Below are 21,718 nucleotides of genomic sequence, written 5' to 3'. Positions count from 1 at the left end.
CATGGCCAGAGGTGGTGAGAGAGAGGCACTTTAAAACTGGTCCAGCTAGCATTACCTGAGGACAAGTTACTTAACCTCCTATGCGTCAGTTTTCTCTTGTGTAAAACAAGGGGTTATGAGGATGAAAAAGGTAAAGCTCTTAGAACATACCTGGACAGTAGAAAGTGTTATATATATGTTAGCATTTGTCCAGCCTCTGAGTCAAGTAGAAAAAAATCCCCAAATATCTGAATAATTCACACTAAAATGCTCTGATAACTGAAGCCAAATAAAAATATGCGTCTCATTTTATACAAACAGAAAAACTGGTCCAGCCACTGCCACTGCCACTCCCTTTTGTGAAAAGGGCTGAAGAGCAAGGATCTCCCCGCCTTGGGTGGGGCATGGCTGCTTTCTGAGGAGTGACACCTGCGCTGGAGGTGTGGGATTAACCCCCTTGGCAATTTTGGGGTTAGTGGCCAGACAGCCAAAAGTGGGAGCCTTGGATATGTCCCAAGGCTTGGCCAGAGCTATAGCAGGTCACCAGGCCCCAGGTCCTTCTGTGGAGGTTCTGGAGTGGTCATCTGCATTACAAGGGGGACATGGAACAGATAGTTATCTTGCAGTGGCAGCACTCTCTTGTATTCTGGGTATTAAAAACATGATTCACGGGCTTCCCTGGCGGCGCAGTGGTTGGGAGTCCGCCTGCCAATGCAGGGGACACGGGTTCGTGCCCCGGTCCGGGAAGATCCCACATGCCGTGGAGCGGCTGGGCCCGTGAGCCATGGCCGCTGAGCCTGCGGGTCCGGAGCCTGTGCTCCTCAACGGGAGAGGCCACAACAGTGAGAGGCCCGCGTACCGCAAAACAAAACAAAACAAAAACTTAGCTTTTTAAGGGCATGCTAATTGCTTAATACATATTCTCTCTTATTATAATTTTACTGAATCTCTTGCAAACTTCTCCCCCGCCCTTTTTAAAAATAATAAGGACCTTTTGAACCATCCTACATTTCTTGTCTGACTTATCTTTGACTCTGTTCAGCTGCTCAGCAGGTTTTATGTCAATGGTTCTTGGTTTGGGGGACCTTGGCCTATGCATTTTCAGAGCTCATCTCTTCCTCAACCCAGAGCTCATGGCCACACCAGCTTGCTTGCCGTTCCTCTCAGAAGTTATAACCCTGCTGTCCTAAGGGGTCTTTGCCTTCAAAACTTGGCAGTGGAGTGGGAGGTGGTCTCCCCATCTTGACCACCACCATTTTCCCTGAGATAAGGCCTCTTGTTTTCACTTTCATTTGTAACCCAGTGGGGAAGTAAGAGGAGTGATGAACGCTCATGTGAGGGAGGTACTAAGAAGAGATTTTTACAAGATTCCTGTCATTCCTCCATCCTTTTCCCTCCACCTTGGGGGTGGGCTCACCAGCTCAGCTCTCCCCTCCTGGAGCAAGTATTCATTTTCTGCTTTTGTCTTAAAGCTGCTTACAGAGATAGAAATGAAGGTTTTCTCTAAAGGTTTTTTTAAATTTCAGTTTTATTGAGATTTAATTCACATAACATACAATTTCTCCATTTAAAGTGTACAATTCAGTGGTTTTAGTATATTCATATATTCACAGAGTTGTTCAACTGTCAGCACTACCTATTTAAGAACATTTCTGTCATCCCCAAAAGAAACTTTACGCACTAGCATTCACGCCCTTTTGGTTTCCCCCAATCACCACAGTCTTAGGCAACCACTAATGTTTTTGTCTCTATGAATTTGACGAATTTGGACATTGTTTTTTTTTTTTTTTTTTAATTTTGGCAGTTCTGGGTCTTCGTTGCAGTGTGCAGGCTCTTCGTTGAGGGCTACTCTCTAGTTGTGGCGCGCAGGCTTCTCTAGTTGTGGCGCACAGGCTCTAGAGCACGTGGGCTCAGCAGTTGTGGTGCGCAGGCTTCTTTGTAGTTGCGGCACACGGGTTTAGTTGCCCCGCGGCATGTGCGATCTTAGTTCCCCGACCAGGGATTGAACCTGTGTCCCCTGCATTGGAAGGCGGATTCTTAACCACTGGACCACCAGGGAAGTCCCTAGACATTTCATGTAAGTGGAATCATATAATATGTGGCCTTTTGTGTCTGGCTTCTTTCCTTTAACATAATGTTTTCAGGGTTCGTCCATGTTGTACCATGTATCAGTACTTCATTCCTTCTAATGGCTGCATAATATTCCTCCCCACGGGCAGACTAGAGACATACCTTCTAAGTTGTCACCCAAACGAAATGAAACCCTTGTGCTAATGTGAGTGAAATCCTACCGTTCTTATCAAGGTTGTTACATATACAGCCTTTGGGGCTGTTAGAATCCATCCATCTAGCAGACCAGAGCCCTGACTTAGTGCCCAGTATTCCATCCCTGTCCTCAGAGGAATCACAAGCCCAAATAGAGGTGGGAGGAGGAGGAAAGAAACTACCCTGACACTATGTGTCATGGGAACGTAGCAAAATGTGAGAGAACTAGATATTCAACATCAGGGGCTGTACATGTGCTATATATGTACCAGGGAAAGCAGTAAAATTATTAGGAATGAAATTCTGGAAGAAGAGTTAACGCTATGGGAAAATACTTAGGATACAGTAGGGAAGAAGTTGTCATTTAAAAAGACCCAAATATACTCAGTGACCCCAATTTTGTGCACGTTGCATAGGAGAAAAAAGGTGCCAGATGTAAACTATGGTCATCTCTGGGAAGTAGGAGTTTCTTGTTTTGTTTTGTTTTGTTTTGAATTTCTTGTTTTTATCTCTTCGTTTAAAAAAAATAAATTTATTTATTTATTTTTGGCTGCACTGGGTCTTCATTGCTGTGCGCGGGCTTTCTCTAGTTGTGGCAAGCAGGGGCTACTCTTCGTTGTGGTGTGCGGGCTTCTCATTGTGGTGGCTTCTCGTTGTGGAGCACAGGCTCTAGGCATGTGGCCTTCAGCAGTTGTGGCACACGGGCCCCGTAGTTGTGGCTCGTGGGCTCAGTAGTTGTGGCTCACGGGCTCTAGAGCACAGGCTCAATAGTTGTGGTGCATGGGCTTAGTTGCTCCACAGCATGTGGGATCTTCCCGGACCAGGGATGGAACCCATGTTCCCTGCCTTGGCAGGCAGATTCTTAACCACTGCGCCACCAGGGAGGTCCCTCCCTCTTCCTTTTTCACTTTGCAGTGACAGAAGTTTCTTTTCTTCCATCTCTCTCAGTATCTTCTACAGCTGTTCTTTACTGTCCTTATCATTCTATTATGATCTTTCTGTATTCTCTTGGGTCATCTACCAGGGTTTTCCCTGGCTCTATAATGAGTTGTAGTGTGCCTTTGATATTCTATCAGTAATTACACAAAGGGCAGCTTCACTTAGAGATAAGCTTACAGTTAATATCAGTTTTCATTGCTTTCATCACATACTCAAAGTCACAGAGTACATGACAGATTTATACCGCTACACACATTTTAGAGATAGTGGTGCATGTTCTGCCCTGAAGGAACTTACCTTTGAATGGAACCCAAGACAAATCCAAACATCTAAAAACTCTGTCCATGAGGCAGGGACTGCTCGGTCACTGCTGTATCCCCAGTGCCTAAAACTGACACTCAGAGAGTAAGTGCTCAGTACATATCTGGAGGAATAAATAAATGAATGCATAACGTTATATATTCATATATGAAATGTATGATTGTTAAAAAGTGCTGATAGCATCTGCAGGTGAAATTTCATAATTCTTTGGGGCTACTATAGCTATTTTCACTTTAAAAACCCTACTTTCCCTCTTTTATCATTTGCATGCATGGTTTTACATAGTCATACAGTATGGTGTTTACTTCCCACTTTACCCAATATTTTCCTTGGTGTTCATAATTTTGGGGTTTCATGAGTGTATAATATTCCACTGAGTTGTATCATAACTCATGTATTTACTAAACTGTTCCCCTCATCCTGAGTTTTCAATTTTCACTAAAGTGTAGAAAATATTTTTTGAAGTGCAAATTTATAAACTTAGGTTCCCAGGGCAGCACTATGAGATGCAAAGATCTTTATTGCCCTTGATACATTTATCTGTCTATATGTTTGCTTACGTACTCGTTTATTTCTGTCATTTATGTCAAAAGACAAGATTGAATTAGTGAATTAGTGGGCACCCTGGCCTGGGAGTTGGGGGATGTGGACTCAAGGCTCAATGGATTGAATATGATTCTGAGGGTGGTGTGCTGAGGCAAAAGCAGAGGTGGGTTGGCCAGTCAAGGAGCCTCCTACGATTGATTGTCCCTGTGAGAGATAAGTAAGGAGAGAACTGAAAGAAGGCAGATCTGGAATACTGTCCAGAGGAGCAGTTGACAGGACCAGGGTCTGCTTGCATAGGGAAACAAAGAGGAGGACCTCAAAGGTGACCAAAGGTTTGAGCCAGGATACCCAAGAGGATGACTCTTTACATGAATTTTAAGAAAGGAAAGTCCAGAGGAAGAGTTGCTGGAAAAGGGGAACAGGTGCTGAATTAGGTTTTAAGTGTGTTGGACTTAAGTTGCACCCGAGTGGAAACATGTGCTGGTTGGAGAGGAGGTCAGGAGCTTGAGGAGCAGCCCAGGAGAAAGGAAGCTTTTGGGTTATTGGTGCAGGCTGAGCAGTGGAACCTCGGGTGTAGGTGAGGTTTCCAGAAGGGCTGAGAGGGTGAGGGCGGAAGGGTGGAGAGCGGCTCTGTGGAGGGGACAGAGGAGGACCAGGATCCAGCAGCGTCACAGAAACCTAGGGAGGGAGGTGTGGGGGTGGGTGGGCGAATGGGGTCTGCCGCAGAGAGGGAGGGGGATTCCTACCGACTTCCTCATCACCCCTGACCTCAGGAAGGAGAAAATGGATGAGGAAAGGCTGGGGTTCCTGTTTCCCTTTTTCCCCAACACTGAAGACGGGACTCGCAGATGGACATGTACAAGAACCCAGGTTACTGGCATCCTTCCGTTATCTGGGCTGACAGACCAGCAGTGACTGCAGATAACAAGACTTTACACTGAGATGTATTGTGTGATTTTTTTCCAGGGGTTTAGGATAAATAGAACTTGTTTGCAACTCCCCAATTTCCTGCCTTCTGGCTTCCCTAAATGTCAGCTTCCCCCTTTTTCCATTTCCTAGCCCACTATGTGAAGACCGTCTTAGGACTGGCCTCCACCAGCCTCCTCTGTCAAAAGTTACTTTTCCTACAGATTTTTGGGTGTTGGCTTAAAGGTTCATTGCTTTGAATGAGAACAACGTAAGTCCTCTCGAGTCTTTGAGAAAGGACTGGATGGGGGCACACTCACTCGGCAGGGGTTCACACAGGAGGCTGAAGTCCGTAGTTGCTGAGACTCTCCTGCAAACGCGGGAGCTCATTCTCTGAAAGACCAGAACCCTGGCAGCTAGGAGGCCATGGGCATCCACTGTCGGCCCCATGTTAGATTTAGCCTTTGCCGCTCACCCATTTCCAGCCTTTGGAGTATGTGAGTTAACCTCTCCATGCCTCAGTTGCTCCTCCACTAAAATGGGGGTTGGGTTGTTGGAAGACTTGAAAAGGTTCTGTTTAAACATGAAAGTGCTTTCTTAAGGCAGAGGATGGTACCCAGCAGCCAGAACTGTTAGCTGTTCTCTCATCATTGTCCTCTAGCGCTGGTCCTTTTGACACACCGGAACTACCAGTAGGTTTTATGGGGTTTGGGGCACCTTTAGGGAGAGTGCATGGAGCTGTTAGTCAAGGATTGGCTCTCTGTCAGTGGACTGTGATGTTGGCAAAGTTTCTCACTTCCTTAGCTTTTCAGACTTTGGGGGTAGGAGGTGGGTGGTAAGAACTGAGTACGAGCAGCTGGGTGGGTGGAGCCGGGGGCTTGTGCGGCCTGGGTGGGGACCGGTGGGGGCTTTTCTGGCTGTGGGACACGCACTGCGTGGCTTGGGCGATGGTCTCGGTGGCTGTGGTGCTGTGTGTGGGGGGGGGGAGTGTGCAGGGTGTGTGGTGTGTGTGTGTGTGCTAGGGAAGACGGGCCGTCTCGCTGTCTGGCTGAGGGGCCGCCTCTGCATCCTGACCTGGTTCTCTGGTTCTCGTGCGCTGGCGGCCTCCGAGGCAGCTGCCGCTCCTCTCGCCAGGCCTCAGATGTGGTCAGCTCCATTTCCTCCTGCTGGCCTCGGGCTGGGCTGCTGCTTGAGGCAGGGGCTTCCGTCTGGAGAGCCGAGCCGGCTGGGCTCGGCTTCACCCCGCCCCTGCCGGGGTCGGCCTGGTAGGGCTGTGCTGGGCACAGTGACTTACCGAGGACTTCTGATGGGTGGGGAATCTCAGGCTTGGCACCCCGCCTCAGCCAGACCCAGTCTCCCTCCCAGAGGGCTGCTCCGCTGTGTGTGTGTGTGTGTGTGTGTGTGTGTGTGTGTGTGTGTGTGTAACAGAAATAGCAAGAAGAAAATGCACCCACGGATTCCTCTCCGTGAGGCTCCCCTCCGGTCTTTGTTCAGAGGCCCGCATAGTTTGTGCAGGGTTTTCAGGTGTGTTGTAGGTACTCTATTCTTAAGCTTTCCCCGCTAAGTAAAAATGTAATACCTACAATAAATTCTGGAGACTGTGAACACGAGAATATACCCATTCTCTGCTACCCGGAGATGAGCACTGTTAACATTTCTGCATAATTCCTCTTGTTGTTTTGTTTGTGTGCACAGACATGCATTGTTAACAGAATTGGATTCTTAAATTGGGCAATAATTCAAATCCTGTTTTTTTCCACTTCAAGTGGCGTGAACACTTCCCCTGTCCTAAAAACCCTCAGAAAGCATCTATTTATAAGTACATTCTTAAGTTTCTCTTTTTTATTGAAGACATTTCCCTGTGTTTTTATTCTTTATCATTTTAAGTAGCCATGTATCTACTGATGGAATATTATATATTATAATTTTTCTTATGTATTATTTGAAACATATACTTGATGTAGTGTTTCATATATGTTAAACATACTGCAATATAAAGCATAATAATAAACAGATGTAAACTCCCTACCTACATTCACAGCTAGGATGTTGCTAACGTCAGTGAAACTCCCTGGTGTTTCCCCAACCCGGTCCCCCTTCTGCACCTCCAGAGGCAACCACTACCTTAACTTCTGTGTTTATCATTCCCTTGCTTTTTAAAAAAGGTTTAATTGCATATGTTTGTATTCTTACACAATACTTTTATATATGCTTTTTTTTTGAGCTTTTTAGAATTGGTCAACTATATACAGTCTTTTGAGGCTTGCTTTTTTTTTTTTTTACTCAGTGTAGTTTCTGAGATTCATGTTCCTATGGTTCATTCATTTGCACTGTTGTATGATATTCCATTGTCCATTCTGTGGTTGGTAAGCACTTAGAATATTTCCACAATTTGGTTTTTATGAGTAATGCTGCTGTGAACATTTGTGTACACATTTCCTGATGCACATATGCAACCTGTCTCTAGGACTAGAATCATAGGGTATGTGCATGTTTACCATTAAAAGATAGCAGCACAGACCTTTCCAAAATGGTTGTTTTGCCCTCTGCCAGTGGTTCATAAGAAAAAGTTCCTGCTAAATCCCACTAGCACTTGGTATCAAACTAAAATACCCTTTCTTGGTGCTTGTACCTGGTACTGTTGTAAGTGTTCTTCATATGTTAATTTGTTTAAGCCTCATGACCACCTGTGAAGTTAGGTACCATTATTTTTTTTTTAAATAAATTTATTTATTTTATTTATTTATTTTTGGCTGTGCTGGGTCTTTGATGCTGTGCGTGGGCTTTCTCTAGTTGTGGTGAGCAGGGTCTACTCTTCGTTGCAGCGTGCGGGCTTCTCACTGTGGTGGCTTCTCTCGCTGTGGAGCATGGGCTGTAGGCATGAGGGCTTCAGTAGTTACAGCACGTGGGCTCAGTAGTTGTGGCTTGAGGGCTCCAGAGCACAGGCTCAGTAGTTGTGGCACACGGGCTTAGTTGATCCGTGGCATGTGGGATCTTCCTGGACCAGGGCTCAAACCCGTGTCCCCTGCATTGGCAGGCAGAGTCTCAACCACTGCGCCACCAAGGAAGCCCTAGGTACCATTATTAATCCTCGATTTACAGATGAGGAAACAGAGGCATAGAGAGGTCAACTTTTAACCCCAGATATACAGATTAAAAAACGAAGAACAGAGAGGTTAATTAACTTGTTCAAGGTCACACAGCTAGTAAGTAAGTGGTGGCGGCAAGGTTTGCACTAAACATACCTGCTCTTAAATTCTCTGTAATGGATATACAATGGACTCTCACAGCTGTCTTATTTTATATTTCTGTTTACTAATGAAGTTGAGTATTTTTTTTACTTATGTGTATTCCGCATTCTCTTTTCATGAAGAGAAACATTTTAAAACCATTCACCTATTGTTGGGGCACTTAGGTTATTTGTAATTCTTTACTACGAATGCTTCAGGGAAAATGCTTGGCACATATAATTTTAATATTTCCTCTGTTGTCTTATTTATTTTGTTTGCATTTCCTTAAGTGAGATTAAGAGCGGTTAAAAATGTCTGCTCTTTTGGGGCTTCCCTGGTGGCGCAGTGGTTCGGAGTCCGCCTGCCGATGCAGGGGACACGGGTTCGTGCCCCGGTCCGGGAAGATCCCACGTGCCGCGGAGCGGCTGGGCCCGTGAGCCATGGCCGCTGAGCCTGCGCGTCCGGAGCCTGTGCTCCGCAACGGGAGAGGCCACAACAGTGAGAGGCCCGCGTACTGAAAACAAACAAACAAACAAACAAAAATGTCTGCTCTCTTGGATTGCTATCTGACACTCTGTCCTCATCTGTGGAGGCAAGCCTCTACCTTCTAGGAGTCTATGATGACTGGAGGAGGTTAACGAGTATGCAGTGATGAGCATGGTACTCGGCCGCTCATAAGAATACTGCATCATAGTTGCGCAGAGCCTTTTCCTAGTCGCTTCTCTTCTTTTCCTTTCTTCCCCGAAACCACATTACTTACTCTTAGATCTGGGGCGTGAACAGTCACAGTCCTGTGCTTCTGCTGGACGTGATGGCCTCAGGGAATTAGGCCTTGCTTCAGCTTCTACCTGAGCCTCACCCCAACCATTGAGAGATCTGCTGTATCTGTTCATTTTGTAGTAGGAAAAAAGTTAGATTTTAAAATACGTTATTGGTGTGTACCTAGTAACCACATGAAACAGTACCTCCCGCCACCCCACACAAGGACACCCACTGCTACACATGACAGTCTCTAGAAGTTAGGTATAACTTTCTGAGATTTGCCGTCTACAGAGGGAGCTCAGATGTGGAGAGTGTAGACAAGGGACTGGGTTAGCCAACGTGTGTACACACACACACACACACACACACACTCTCTCTCACATTCACTCCTGCAAAAATAAGCAGATGTGTACATCCTCTGAAAGGGTTCCCCTAAAAAGGCCTCTTTCCCTACTTATAGATTTGCATCATCAATAAATCCCAGGAGGGGAGAATTCTCTAAAGAGATGAATAATTGATCAACTCTAGACAGAAAATGCCCTAAGTACAACCCCTGTGCTACTGGGGGGTGGGGTGGGGCCATCCATTTGGGGGAGGGAAGGAAGGAATTGGTTTTATGCGGAGGTGGCTGCTGAGCTCCAGGGCTGGGGAAAAGGATGGAGCTGGAAGGCAGCCGTTGAACAGCTGCTGGAGTAGCAGAGGGGCTGAGGTGGTGGTGCGGGCAGCGGGGAAAGTGCGGGGTTGGGGTTTGCTGGCCAGCTGGCTGGGGAGCAGCCACTCTTATCCTGGAGTCCCATGAGAATTCATTCTTGGCGATTCCTCTGTAGAGGATGTGCCGCAGACCGGCCCTGCCCCCTGGCCACTGGCCTTTGTGGAGCCTGCCTGCAGGCTTACTCATCCTGGCTAGGAACACCTTCTTGGACATGTTTCTTCCGACACGGTGTATAAGTGCTGAACAGCAGGACAGACCCTGGGACCCTGCCTCTTATAATAGCCCCTTTCCCAGAGGCCCTACGCAGGGTGGTGAATGAGGACTTTGATCTCTCACTGGAGCGGCCTTTATCTTCCGCCTTCCTTCCATTTCCCTTTCGTAGAGGACTGCTGATCTGGTTTCATGTGTTGGCATTCTGCGAGTCAGGAAGGACTCGGAAAACCTGGTGTCAGTTCCACGCCTCTCATTGTGTTATGGATAAAATGAGGTGTTTGGAGGTGGAGTTCCACACTTCTGCAGCCTTGCCTGACATCCAGGGGGCTCTGGAGCCCCTGGGGTGGGGAGGCAGGCTGTTGCTGTTGTTGGATATCTGAGGGACCAGCCGTGGGGGTGGGGAGCATAGAAAGGAGCAGCCTATAGAGGAGGAGGGATGTGGGACCTTGGGAGTCCTGACCAAGCAGGCTACAGGGACGAATCCCAGAAGGGCTCCTGGGCCCCTGGAGGAAGACCTGGAGTCTTCTGCAGGTGGCGCTGCTGTACATACATGCCAACCCCTCCTGAAGTAGGTGAGGGGTTAGGTCTCTTGGCTGTAGGAGGGCATCTCCTCGGCCTGTCTTCCAGTGACAAACCCCTGCTGCCCACCGCTTGATGAGGGGAGCATACCCCCAGCCTGTCCACACCAAGCCTGGGACGGGCTGGAGCTTTCCTAGTGAAAGCAGAGAAGAGACCTGGTAAGACTGGGTGTGCGGGTCCCAGTGAGGGCAGGGCGGGGTTCTGTGCCTGGAAGGGGGCTCTGAGAACGGGCAGCACCGACCCCTGTGGTGGGCCTCTCTGTGGCGGCAGAGGGGCTGCAGGCCGTCCACGATCAGTTGCTGATGGCACTGGCAGCTTTGCAGACCTCTGCATGTGTGCACTGTGACAGGCGCCTTAGCGGAGGAGGACTACGAACTCTGCCCGGAGCTCCAGCTGGCCGCCTCCCACAGTCCAGGGGTGGAGAGGCTTGTGCCAGCTCGGTCCCAGGAGGAAGAAGCAGCCGACCATTCTGAACACATGCTGAGCCCTCTGTCAGACTCTGAAGATGTGGTGGAAGCCTTGTGCTTTAGGAGTTTTTATAGTGTAACTGGTCATCCTCTCTTAGAAAAGGATCCCCAGCAGAAGGTGGCTGTATGTGGTGGCTGTGTAGGATCTGGTTTAGACCTGTGGTGAGGAGGACTGGTCCAGGAGGACTTTATCAGGAGGGGGTTGATTTTGTTCCTTGTCTCACCCCCTACATCTAATTGTTTGCTTCCATAATCACACTTCATTCCCATCTCTCTGCTGTTGCCTTAGTTCAGGACCTTATTATCACTGGTCTGGACAGCGGCCTTAGTCTCCTAACTGGTCTTCACGCCACCAGCCTTGAAGTCTGCAGTCCGTGCTCTGAGAAGTCATTTGAGCGCCCCTCCTGAAACGTGAATTTGTTCCTGTGTGTTCACGCTACGAGCCACACGTCTGCCCTCCCCACGCTTCACGCTCAGGATGTGCCCAGCAGCTCAGCCTTCCCCTGGCCTGCCAGGCCTTCTCATGATTCTGTGCCTTTGCCTCTGTGAGACCCTCCATCTAGAATTCCTCCTCCTTCCCCTCCTCCAAAATACCTACCCATCTTCCAAGGCTCGTCCTGAAGGTCTCTTCAAGGTGAAACCTTTCTTGACAGACACGTCCACCTTCCCAGAGAGAAGTGGCCCCTGTGCCCCAGGCCCTGGATGGACTGCTCTCATGGCACCAGTATGCTCCAGGGCATTTGTTTGTTTATGGGTCTGTCTCTTGCCTTTTGCTTTATAAACTTCTTGATGCTCATGAAATATACAGTCTGGTCTGTTGTAGGGTAAGAAACCACCACAAAATTTAGTGGCATGAAATAGCTATCATTTTATTACATTCATTGAGCCTTTAGCCCTAGAAGTCAGGAAGGAAATAGTGTGGGTAGCTGGTGTCAGCTTCTTGATGTGTAGGGCCTCAGCTGGGAAGTCTCAAAAGCTAGAGGTAACTTGACAGCTGGGCTGGAATCCTTGCAGAGCTCCTTCACTCACTTGTTTGGCAGGTTGATGCCCACCGTTGCCTGGCACCTCAGCTGAAAAGGTCCGCGGACACCTTCACGTGGCCTTTCCACATGGCCTGTGTTTCCTCACAGTGTGGTAGCTGGGCGCCAAGAGTGGGTGTCCCCAAGAATCAGGCAGAAGCTGTATTATCTTTTATATCTAGCTTTGAAAATCATGACAATGGCACTTTGGCCCTTGTGACAAGCTCACCCTGATTTAAAGGGAGGGAACGTAGACCCCACCTCTCCATGGGAGAAGTGCATGTGGGTGGAGGGGTTGTGGTGTCCATCTTTGGAAAGTAAACTCTGCCACACCTGCCAAGTACTGGGTGCGTGCAGATGGCACTCTTATTAAATTCTGAAGGCTGAGCAAGGGTGGCGTATGAGCAAGTGTTGTGAAGTTGGCGCTGGGAGTCTCGAGGGAGGGATGTGATCCACAGCAGATCGTAGGGTGGAGAAAAGCCTGTGGGGGGCTGGGGAGCTCCTGTCAAGTTGGACACTTAAAAAGTGTGTACGCACACCGAGGTCCCAATTAGGAGGGCAGGAAGGGAAAGGGAGGAGATGGAACAGAGAGGCGCTCACGTTTAGGATTGTTTGGACCTGGTGACTGGGCACATTGGAAGGACGTGGAGGATGTCGGGGTTGGGGACACTCGTGGGAATAGGAGTCAGGGACGGAGCTGTTGGAGGTGGGACGGGGAATTCGGTCCGTTTTAGACAGGCTGCTCTCAGTGGGCCTGTAGCGTGTTCCAGGGGCTGGAGGCAGCTGGAGAGCAAACTTCAAGGAGCACCCTCAGAGCGGTGCTTGCTGCAGCCCAGAGGGGAGTGAGAAGTAAGGGATATAAAGTGTGGAGGGCTTTGGGGTTGGGGCACGTCTGGCTGGGACTTTGCAAAAAGCACCTGGACTAGCCTCCGTCCTCCACCGGCTTTGTCCTGCGCCTTGCCAGTAATCGTCAAATAACTGCTCGGTTTCCTTTTCAACACCCCCTGCTTGTTAGGGGGACAGGATTTCAGTGGATTTTTTAGTATCTCTCAGTATTAAAACTTTTCTAAATTGAGCCTATGTCTTCTCTTCTTCTACTTCTTGGGGCCACTTGAAACCAGTTTAATTTTTTTCCCAAATGATAGGCCCTCAGATGTTTAAAGATCTTGAGTTTTGTCTTCTTCAGAACCAAAAGGGACCCGTTCCTCTTATGGTTTTGAACTATCCTGCTTCCTTTTTCGCCAGAGGGAAGCCTGCGTTCAGGTAGGGACTGGCCAGGCAGAGCAGGGCTGTTGCTGTCTGTGCTGCAGGTCCTGTTCCGGTCAGTTCCTATCTGTGTGCGTCCAACTGCAAATGGGTTGGGACCTGTTAGTAGACTGTGAAATCAACTTAGATTGTTGCAACCTGCAAGAAAGAGGGAGGGAGGGATTTGTGTTATCTAGTAAGGGGAAATACTATTTTACAAACTTGTCACATATATAAGAATATAATGGATCACAGTGTAAAATGTATTTCTTACTGTGGTTTGTAGTAAAAAAAAGTTTGAAGAAACCTTGAGTAATACGACCTTTTGAAGCTGACAGATCACATCATATTGAGCATACCATCAGTAAGTCGTTTTTTTCCCCTAATTTCTGGCTGTGTTGGGTCTTCGTTGCTACACATGGACTTTTTCTAGTTGTGGTGAGCAGGAGCTACTCTTTGTTGCAGTGCGCGAACTTCTCATTGTGGTGGCTTCTCGTTGTGGAGCACGGGCTCTAGGCGCGCGGGCTTCAGTAGCTGTGGCACGCGGACTCCAGAGCACAGGCTCAGCAGTTGTGGCGCACGGGCTTAGGTGCTCCGCGGCATGTGGGATCTCCCCAGACCAGGGCTCGAACCCGTGTCCCCTGCATTGGCAGGCGGATTCTTAACCACCGTGCCACCAGGGAAGTCCCCCATCAGTAAGTCTCTTATGCCTCCTGATTTCTAAGACATTGTCATGTGCACCTGCTGCCATTGTTATGTGCTTCCTCCATCTTTAATTTGCACAGATGTGGCTTAGGACCCTCTTTACCCTGTTAGATCTTTTTCTCTCCTGCCTATTGACCTTTTGGCACCTGGTCCTATCACTTAACATAGTTTTATCCCTCCTGTTTTCAACATCTCTCTATTTAATAAGTGTGCCTTCACTATCATTATTAATAAAAATGTTGAACAGGACAGTTCCGAGGACAGAGCCCTGTGGCAGGCCACTACAGACCACCCCCGCCCCGCAGTTGACATACCACTCTTACTTTGAGCGTGGCATGGCCATTCAGCCATTGATGAGCCAGCCCATTCAGCCTGTCATTTTCCATAGCTGTCCCTCAAAGGGGTCACAGCCAGCCTTGTAGAACTTCAGTGTCTGCAACCTGATTCGCAAACACAGGGCCTTGGCAAGTAATACAAATGAATAAAGTGATAATTAATTCAGGCAATTAATAAATAATCCCTGACTCCTGGCCTTGGTTTCAAGAAGGCAGTGCAAATGATGTGGCTGGGGGTGAGCTGGAGCGGTAGTCAGTGCTCAGTTATAGATGAAGTTGCCAGGCAGGAGTGTGGACCTTCAGGAAAATCTGGGTTTCATGTGAAATTTGATTTTTTTTTTTGGCATTGGCAAAACAAACATAAAAAGCAAAAGAAACAGATTTGTTTTGTGGCAGATTTGACCTGCAGCCCTTGATTTTGTGACCGCCTTACCTGCTGGTCCAGTGACCACACAACACAAAGCACTACGATTAGTTGCGTGTTGATGGGTTGATGGCCTTCATTGAACCTGACTCCTTGAGGTCCCTTTAGTCACCCACTCAGGACTCTTACATGGACTGAACTCACCCAGTGTTCTGAAAGTTGGGGATGACACTTGCTCTTTTCTCACCTGTTGTTGGCACCTTCTCCTGATGGCAAGTTTCTTCCAGGAACACGGGCAGGTGTGAGGAATGTGTCAGTGGGATCCCTTGGCTGGGAAAACTGGAATTTAGAGTTTCTTAAAGTCTCCCACCCGGCTTGGTTTCACTTTCCTCTTATCTGTATCTACTCTTCCTTTTCTTTTCTCTTTGGTCTGAAGAGCATTTTCCTTCCCAGGGAATTCACAGGCACAAGAGCGGGTGTAGCCCTTCCTTGTTCTTCTTATTCACACACCAAAAATAACTTTAAAAAATCCTTTTAGGGCTTCCCTGGTGGTGCAGTGGTTGAGAGTCCGCCTGCCGATGCAGGGGACACGGGTTCGTGCCCCGGTCCGGGAAGATCCCACATGCCGCAGAGCAGCTGGGCCCGTGAGCCATGGCCGCTGAGCCTGTGCATCCGGAGCCTGTGCTCCGCAACGGGAGAGGCCACAGCAGTGAGGGGCCCGCTTACCGCAGGAAAAAAAAAAAAAAAAAAGTCCTTTTAGTTGTCTTGACCATTTGGGGAAGCCTCAGCTCATGCAGCATTAGTCTTCCTGACACTGTTTTTGTAAATCCATGCTACTCTCTCGTGTTTCTTCTTGTTTATGCATGCGTCTTCTGTCTTTTATACATAAACATGTAAACATGTAAAATTTGATCACTTCAGATTTTGTAGCCTTTGCAGCCACGTTAGTCTAGGTTTTGAAGAAGGAAGGAAGGGAGAACTGGGTGATCAGCCACATTCCTGGAGGAAAGGTATTTGTTCCTAGTTTCTAGTTCTGAAAGACAGTAGTCTTCCACCAGCGTCAGGGAGAGGCTGGCGTATTCCATGGCCTGTGGGGCAGACAGACGGTGGACTGGGCAGGAGGCACAGAAGTCGTTACGACTGGACTCTTGTCTTGAAGGAACTACCATCTGGTGGGGGGAGGCAGCTGCTTGGCAGGTGATAAGTGCTAACAGAGGCATGTTTAAGGTGCCGTGGGAGCCTAGGGGAAGGAGCATCGGTCAGTCTGCGAACCAGGTCTGAGAGGAGGTGACATTGAGCTGATGCTTGAGGGATAAGCCAAAGAGACCTCACAGAGGCTGGGAAGGGCATTCCAGGTGATGAGAACTGCATGTGCAAAGCTCAGAAAAGCATGTTGGAAAAGCATGAGGGTCCTTAGTGGCCAGAATTGGGTCAGTGATGAGAATGAGATGGGAACCACAGGCTGGGGCCTCTGCTCATCTCCCAGAGGCCTGTCCCAAATCCCAGCTCCCCGCCACCGCTTTGGAGCCCATGATGGCCATGTTTGACAATCTGGGGACTAGTATCATTTAACCATCTGTTTAACATACTGTATGTTCTACCTGAGGGACTAATTTATTTTTTACAGGTCTTTTTAAAAAATTTATTTGTTTTGTTTATTTATTTTTGGCTGCATTGGGTCTTTGTTGCTGCACGCGGGCTTTCTCTGGTTGTGGCCAGGGGGGCTACTCTTTGTTGTGGTGCACGGGCTTCTCATCGTGGTGGCTTTTCTTGTTGCGGGGCATGGGCTCTAGGCGCGCGGGTTTCAGTAGTTGTGGCTCGCGGGCTCTAGAGTGCAGGCTCAGTAGTTGTGGCGCACGGGCTTAGTTGCTCCGCGGCATGTGGGATCTTTCCAGACCAGGGATCAAACCCACGTCTGCTGCATTGGCAGGTGTATCCTTAACCACTGCGCCACCAGGGAAGTCCCCTAATTTCTCTTTTAACTTTTTATTTTGATAGAATTTAAAAACTTACAGAAAAGATTAAAGAAGAGTACCTGGGACTCCCGTATACCCAAATTGTTTACATTTTGCCATATTTGCTTTATCATTTTCTCTATGTGTATATATTTTTATATATGCATATACTTTTTTTCTGAACCATTTGAGATTAAGTTGGAGATACCCTTTATCCTTAAATACTTCAGTGTGTATGTGTTCTAAGGACAAGGACATTCTTGTACATAACCGGAGTATAGTCATCCACATCCAGAACACAGAGATCGATATGATATGATCTTATAAAAATCCATATTCAAGTTTCATCAGTTGTCTCAATGATGTACTTTATAGCTATTTCCCCCCACTCCAAGATCTAACCCATGAGCATGCATTTTGCTGTCTCTTTAGTCTTGTGTCAGCTGGGAGAGACATTTGTTTTTCTTGTCTTTGAAATTTTTGGAGAGAACAATCCAGATGTTTTCTAGCATACCCTTTAGTTTCAGTTTATCTGACGTTTCCTATGATTAGATTTAAGGTTATATGTTCTGGCTGCACGTCTGTGTGAGTGATGTTATAGCCTCCTTCTCAATGTTATCATATCAAGAGACACATGATGTTGGTTTTATCCCAATATTGGTGATGATGATAACTTTGATCATTTGGTAAAGGTGGTGTCAGCCAGATTTATTTCTCCACTATAAAGTTGCTATTGTATTTAAGTAAGTTTTGAAGAGTTTTTTTTTGTTTTGTTGTTTTGTTTTTTTGCGGTACGCGGGCCTCTCACTGCTGTGGCCTTTCCCGTTGCGGAGCACAGGCTCCGGACGTGCAGGCTCAGCGGCCATGGCTCACGGGCCCAGCTGCTCCGCGGCATGTGGGATCTTTCCGGACTGGGGCACGAACCCGTGTCCCCTGCATCGGCAGGCGGACTCTCAACCACTGCGCCACCAGGGAAGCCCTGAAGAGATGTTTTGAGGCCATGTATATATCCTGTGCTTCATCAAGCTTTCACCTGCTATTCATAGCATCCACTGATGAGTTTCTAAATCCTTCTGTATCCTTCTCTATTTTTCATTGGCATTCTGCTGTAAGGAAGAGCTTTCCTTTCCGGTGGGATGAATTCTTGCAAACTCAGGTCTGCCTCGTATTACCTTTTAACTTGCTGGACTGGACTCTGGGCCCACTTCCTCTTGTGCTCTCCCCCGTCTGTGTGCTTTGGGTGGACATCAGATGAATAATGGTGGTTCCTGGGAAGCTTGGATCTTCTTCCAAGCAGCACCTCACTTGTCATTGGCGTGACTGGCTCGGCGTGGGGCTAAACACATGCTGTATTGGATGATCAGCGTTTCCTCAGGCCTGGGGCTGGGGTGGGAATGTTGTCTTGTCAGCTCTCTGAGTCCAGCCTGAGCTTAAGCAAGGACAGTAATGGGCAGAGAAAAGAAGTGTGGGTTCCTTCCCCTGAGCAGCCATGACTGATTCCTTGTCCAGGCTGAATTCGTTAGTCAGAGCTGCTCGTTCCCCGCCGGTTCACACACGGACTTCGCACTTCTGGTGCATTGTTACATGGATGCTTAGTTAGCTTTCTCCTCCTCCTGACAAAAAACAAAGGTTCTGGTGTCACTTTGGTCATTGTGAGTTAAAGACCTCTTTGTGTGTCCTCAACAAATGCTTGGTTTCAGGGGAGTTTCACGGTGTGATCAATGTGAGGCTCAAAAAGGGTCTGAGCAGCATTCAGAATTCTGCGTCAGGATCTCTTAAAGACCTGCTTTCTGTTTCTGCGGAGCCGCCAGCTGAGAAATGAGGTGTCAGAAGAGGAGCTGAGGCTCAGGCTCTGTCAGAGACAGGGAGGGTTTGCAAGGAAAGCAGGGCTAGTTGTGCCTCTCCGTGGTGTGGCGCAGGCCAGTGCTTTTCAAATACTGTGGCTCATCTTTTCCCCTTTTGTTCCTCCTCCTTTCTCTCTCTTCAGACAGGCTCAGAGCTCAGCCCAGTTGATGGACCTGTTCCAGGTCAGATGGACTCAGGGCCAGTGTACGATGGGGACTCACGGCAGCTAAGCGCCTCAGGGGCGCCAGTCAATGGTGCTAGAGAACCTGCTGGACCCAGTTTGCTGGGCACTGGGGGTCCTTGGCGAGCAGAGCAGAAGCCCGACTGGGACGTGACCCCAGGACCAGCTCACACTGCTCGCCTGGAAGATGCCCACGATCTGGTGGCCTTTTCGGCTGTGGCCGAAGCTGTGTCCTCTTATGGAGCCCTCAGCACCCGGCTCTATGAAACCTTCAACCGTGAGATGAGTCGCGAAGCTGGGAACAACAGCAGGGGACCCCGGTCAGGGCCCGAGAGCTGCTCTGCTGGCAGCGAAGACCTTGACACGCTGCAGGCGGCCCTGGCCCTTGCCCGGCATGGCATGAAACCACCCAACTGCAACTGCGATGGCCCGGAGTGCCCTGACTACCTCGAGTGGCTGGAGGGGAAGATCAAGTCTGTGGTCGTGGAGGGACGGGAGGAGCGGCCCAGGCTCCCAGGGGCTCTGCCTTCCGGTGAGGCTGGTCTTCTGGCGCCAGTCACCAGGCCACTCCTCAGCTCCGAGGCCCCTCATATAGCCCCTCCCCCGGAGGGCCTGCCCTTGTCCCAGAGCGCCCTGAGCATCGCCAAGGAGAAGAACATCAGCCTGCAGACCGCCATCGCCATCGAGGCGCTCACACAGCTCTCCTCTGCCCTCCCCCAGCCGCCTCACGCCACCTCCCAGGCTTCCTGCCCCCTTCCTGAGGCCTTGTCCCCTCCTCCTGCCCCTTTCAGATCTCCCCAGGCCTACCTCCGGGCTCCCTCGTGGCCTGTGGCCCCTCCTGAAGAGCACCCACCCTTTGCTCCTGATAGCCCTGCCTTCCCTGCAGCAACTCCTAGGACAGAGTTTCCCGAAGCCTGGGGCACGGACACCCCACCAGCAACTCCCCGGAGCTCTTGGCCCATGCCCCGCCCAAGCCCTGATCCCATGGCTGAACTGGAGCAGCTGTTGGGCAGCGCCAGTGATTACATCCAGTCGGTATTCAAGCGGCCCGAGGCCCTGCCCAGCAAGCCCAAGGTCAAGGTTGAGGTACCCTTTTCCTCCCCATCCCCCATTCTCCAAAGGGAGGCCCCCACACCGTCCTCAGAGCCCGATTCCCACCAGAAGGCCCAGACGGCCCTGCAGCAGCACCTCCACCATAAGCGCAGTCTCTTCCTGGAACAGGCCCACGATGCCTCCCTCCCGCCTCCCTCGGAGCCTCCTCCCGGCTGGTGGGCACCACCCAGCTCACCTGCCTCACGGCCATCCGACAGACCACCCAAGGAGAAGAAAAGGAAGCCCCTGGCACCAGCTGGAGGTCTCGTGGGAACAGACAAAGCTGGCCCTGGGATCAAGCCCAGTGTCCGGAAGTCCATGCACATCAAGAAGTCCAGGCCACGGGAAGCACAGCCCCTCTTCCCACCTGTGCGGCAGATCATCCTGGAAGGGCTGAGGTCCCCAGCCTCTGAGGACCTGCAGGCACATCCACCCGCCCCCGTTCCTGCCTCACAGGGCTCCGCTGTCCCCCTGCCCCCAGAACCTTCTCTTGCGCTATTTGCACCTAGTCCCTCCGGGGACAGCCTGCTGGCCCCTACTCAGGAAATGAGGTCTCCCAGCCCCATGGCAGCCCTGCAGCCAGGCTCCGCTGGCCCTCTTCCCCCTGCCGATGACAAGCTGGAAGAGCTCATCCGGCAGTTTGAGGCTGAATTTGGGGATAACTTTGGGCTTCCTGGCCCCCAGTCTGTGCCCATTCAGGACCCCGAGAACCAGCCAACCTGTCTCCCAGCCCCCGAGAGCCCTTTTGCTACCCGCTCTCCCAAGCAAATCAAGATCGAATCTTCAGGGGCTGTGACTGTGCTCTCAACCACCTGCTTCCATTCAGAGGAGGGAGGCCAGGAGGCCACACCCACCAAGGCCGAGAACCCACTCATACCCACCCTCAGTGGCTTCCTGGAGTCACCTCTTAAGTACCTGGACACACCCACCAAGAGTCTGCTGGACACACCTGCCAAGAGAGCCCAGGCCGAGTTCCCCACCTGTGACTGCGTAGGTAAGTCCTCCTGGGTGTCAGGGAAGGGCAAGGGGATGTGGCCTGGCGGGCTTGGACTTCTAGGCACTGTCTTCTATCTGGACGCCACACCGGGGCCTATGGACACAGAAGTGAGCTCCAGGCTAGTGGAGAAGACACTGAAGGAAGCTGATGGTGATGCCGTGTGGTGTACTGTGTGTCAGTGGAGGTGCTTAGTCGACAGGTTGAGGTGAAGGCATCGTGGAAGCCTTCCTGTGGGAGGTGGTGCTTGTGCTGAGGCCGGTAGGGCTGTCGGGTAGAACGAAGACATGCTGGGAAGAGAGAAGAGCCTGGGCAACAGCTTGGTGGCTGTGACGGGGTAGTCCTTACTTAGAGGGGTTTTGCTCTGGGGGAGCGAAAGGGGGGGAGTCTGCGTGGGGTTGAGCAAAAGGTGGCTAGAGAGGCAGGCAGGGGCCAGATCTCGCGGGGCCCAGCGAGCCACAGTCGGGAGTTTGACTTGATCTCTGGTAATACATCGTGAGCTCCTGAGGGTTTTAAAGCAAGTGACAACCAGTCGTCACCTTGTGCTTCTGAAAGACTATTCCGGCTTGTGGTGGGGAGGAAAGGTTGGCGGGGGAGCCTGTAAGAAAGGTACTGTTGTGAGCCAGGCAAGAAATAACAGGGGCCTGTACTGAAAGGGGAGGTGGGCAGAGGCTGCAGAGTGAGTGGCCTCTGAGGAGGGGGGCTGTGGGGATGCAGACCGCTCCGGTCTCCGCCTCGGTGGGAGGGGGGCACTGAGAGCACGCAGGTGGAGAAGTGGTGAGTTCTGTTCGGACCGACTGAGTTTGAAGGGGCTGAGAGATTGGAGATCGGGCTCTGAGTTACGGGTTTGGATGTAGTTAGCATTCAGGTGACGGTTGAAGCCATGGTGTGGGTAAGAGCACTGAGGAATTGGGTTTGTTTCTGAGCCTTGACTTCTGGAACAGAAGTAGAGCCCCGGGCCTCCGAGGACTGCTCCAGGGGATGTCGGCCGTCTCCAGGGAGGTCATGGGAGCCTCAGGAAACTCCAGGTCCACTCTCAGCTGGGGTCCTCCGCTACTTACCAA

The 21,718-nt window shown here is 50.0% G+C and overlaps 1 protein-coding gene across 6 annotated transcripts in view; it reads left to right on the top strand.

The window, feature by feature from the left end:
* TET3 (tet methylcytosine dioxygenase 3) overlaps positions 1 to 21,718 on the top strand; it is a 111,258-nt gene that overhangs the window by 35,570 nt on the left and 53,970 nt on the right. For 5 of the 6 annotated variants that reach the window (XM_081254660.1, XM_081254659.1, XM_081254661.1 and 2 more), the window contains one exon: positions 18,530 to 20,654. In XM_081254660.1, the coding sequence (XP_081110786.1) occupies positions 18,530 to 20,654 (2,125 nt within the window). The remainder of the gene's footprint in view (positions 1 to 18,529; positions 20,655 to 21,718) is intronic. The other variant, XM_081254663.1, reaches the window with a different exon arrangement.

This window comes from Mesoplodon bidens (assembly GCF_964165515.1).
Source record: "Mesoplodon bidens genome assembly, chromosome: 14".
NCBI lineage: Eukaryota > Metazoa > Chordata > Mammalia > Artiodactyla > Ziphiidae > Mesoplodon > Mesoplodon bidens.
Note: the sequence above shows the minus strand (reverse complement) of the source record. Positions and strands in the feature narration are given on the sequence as shown.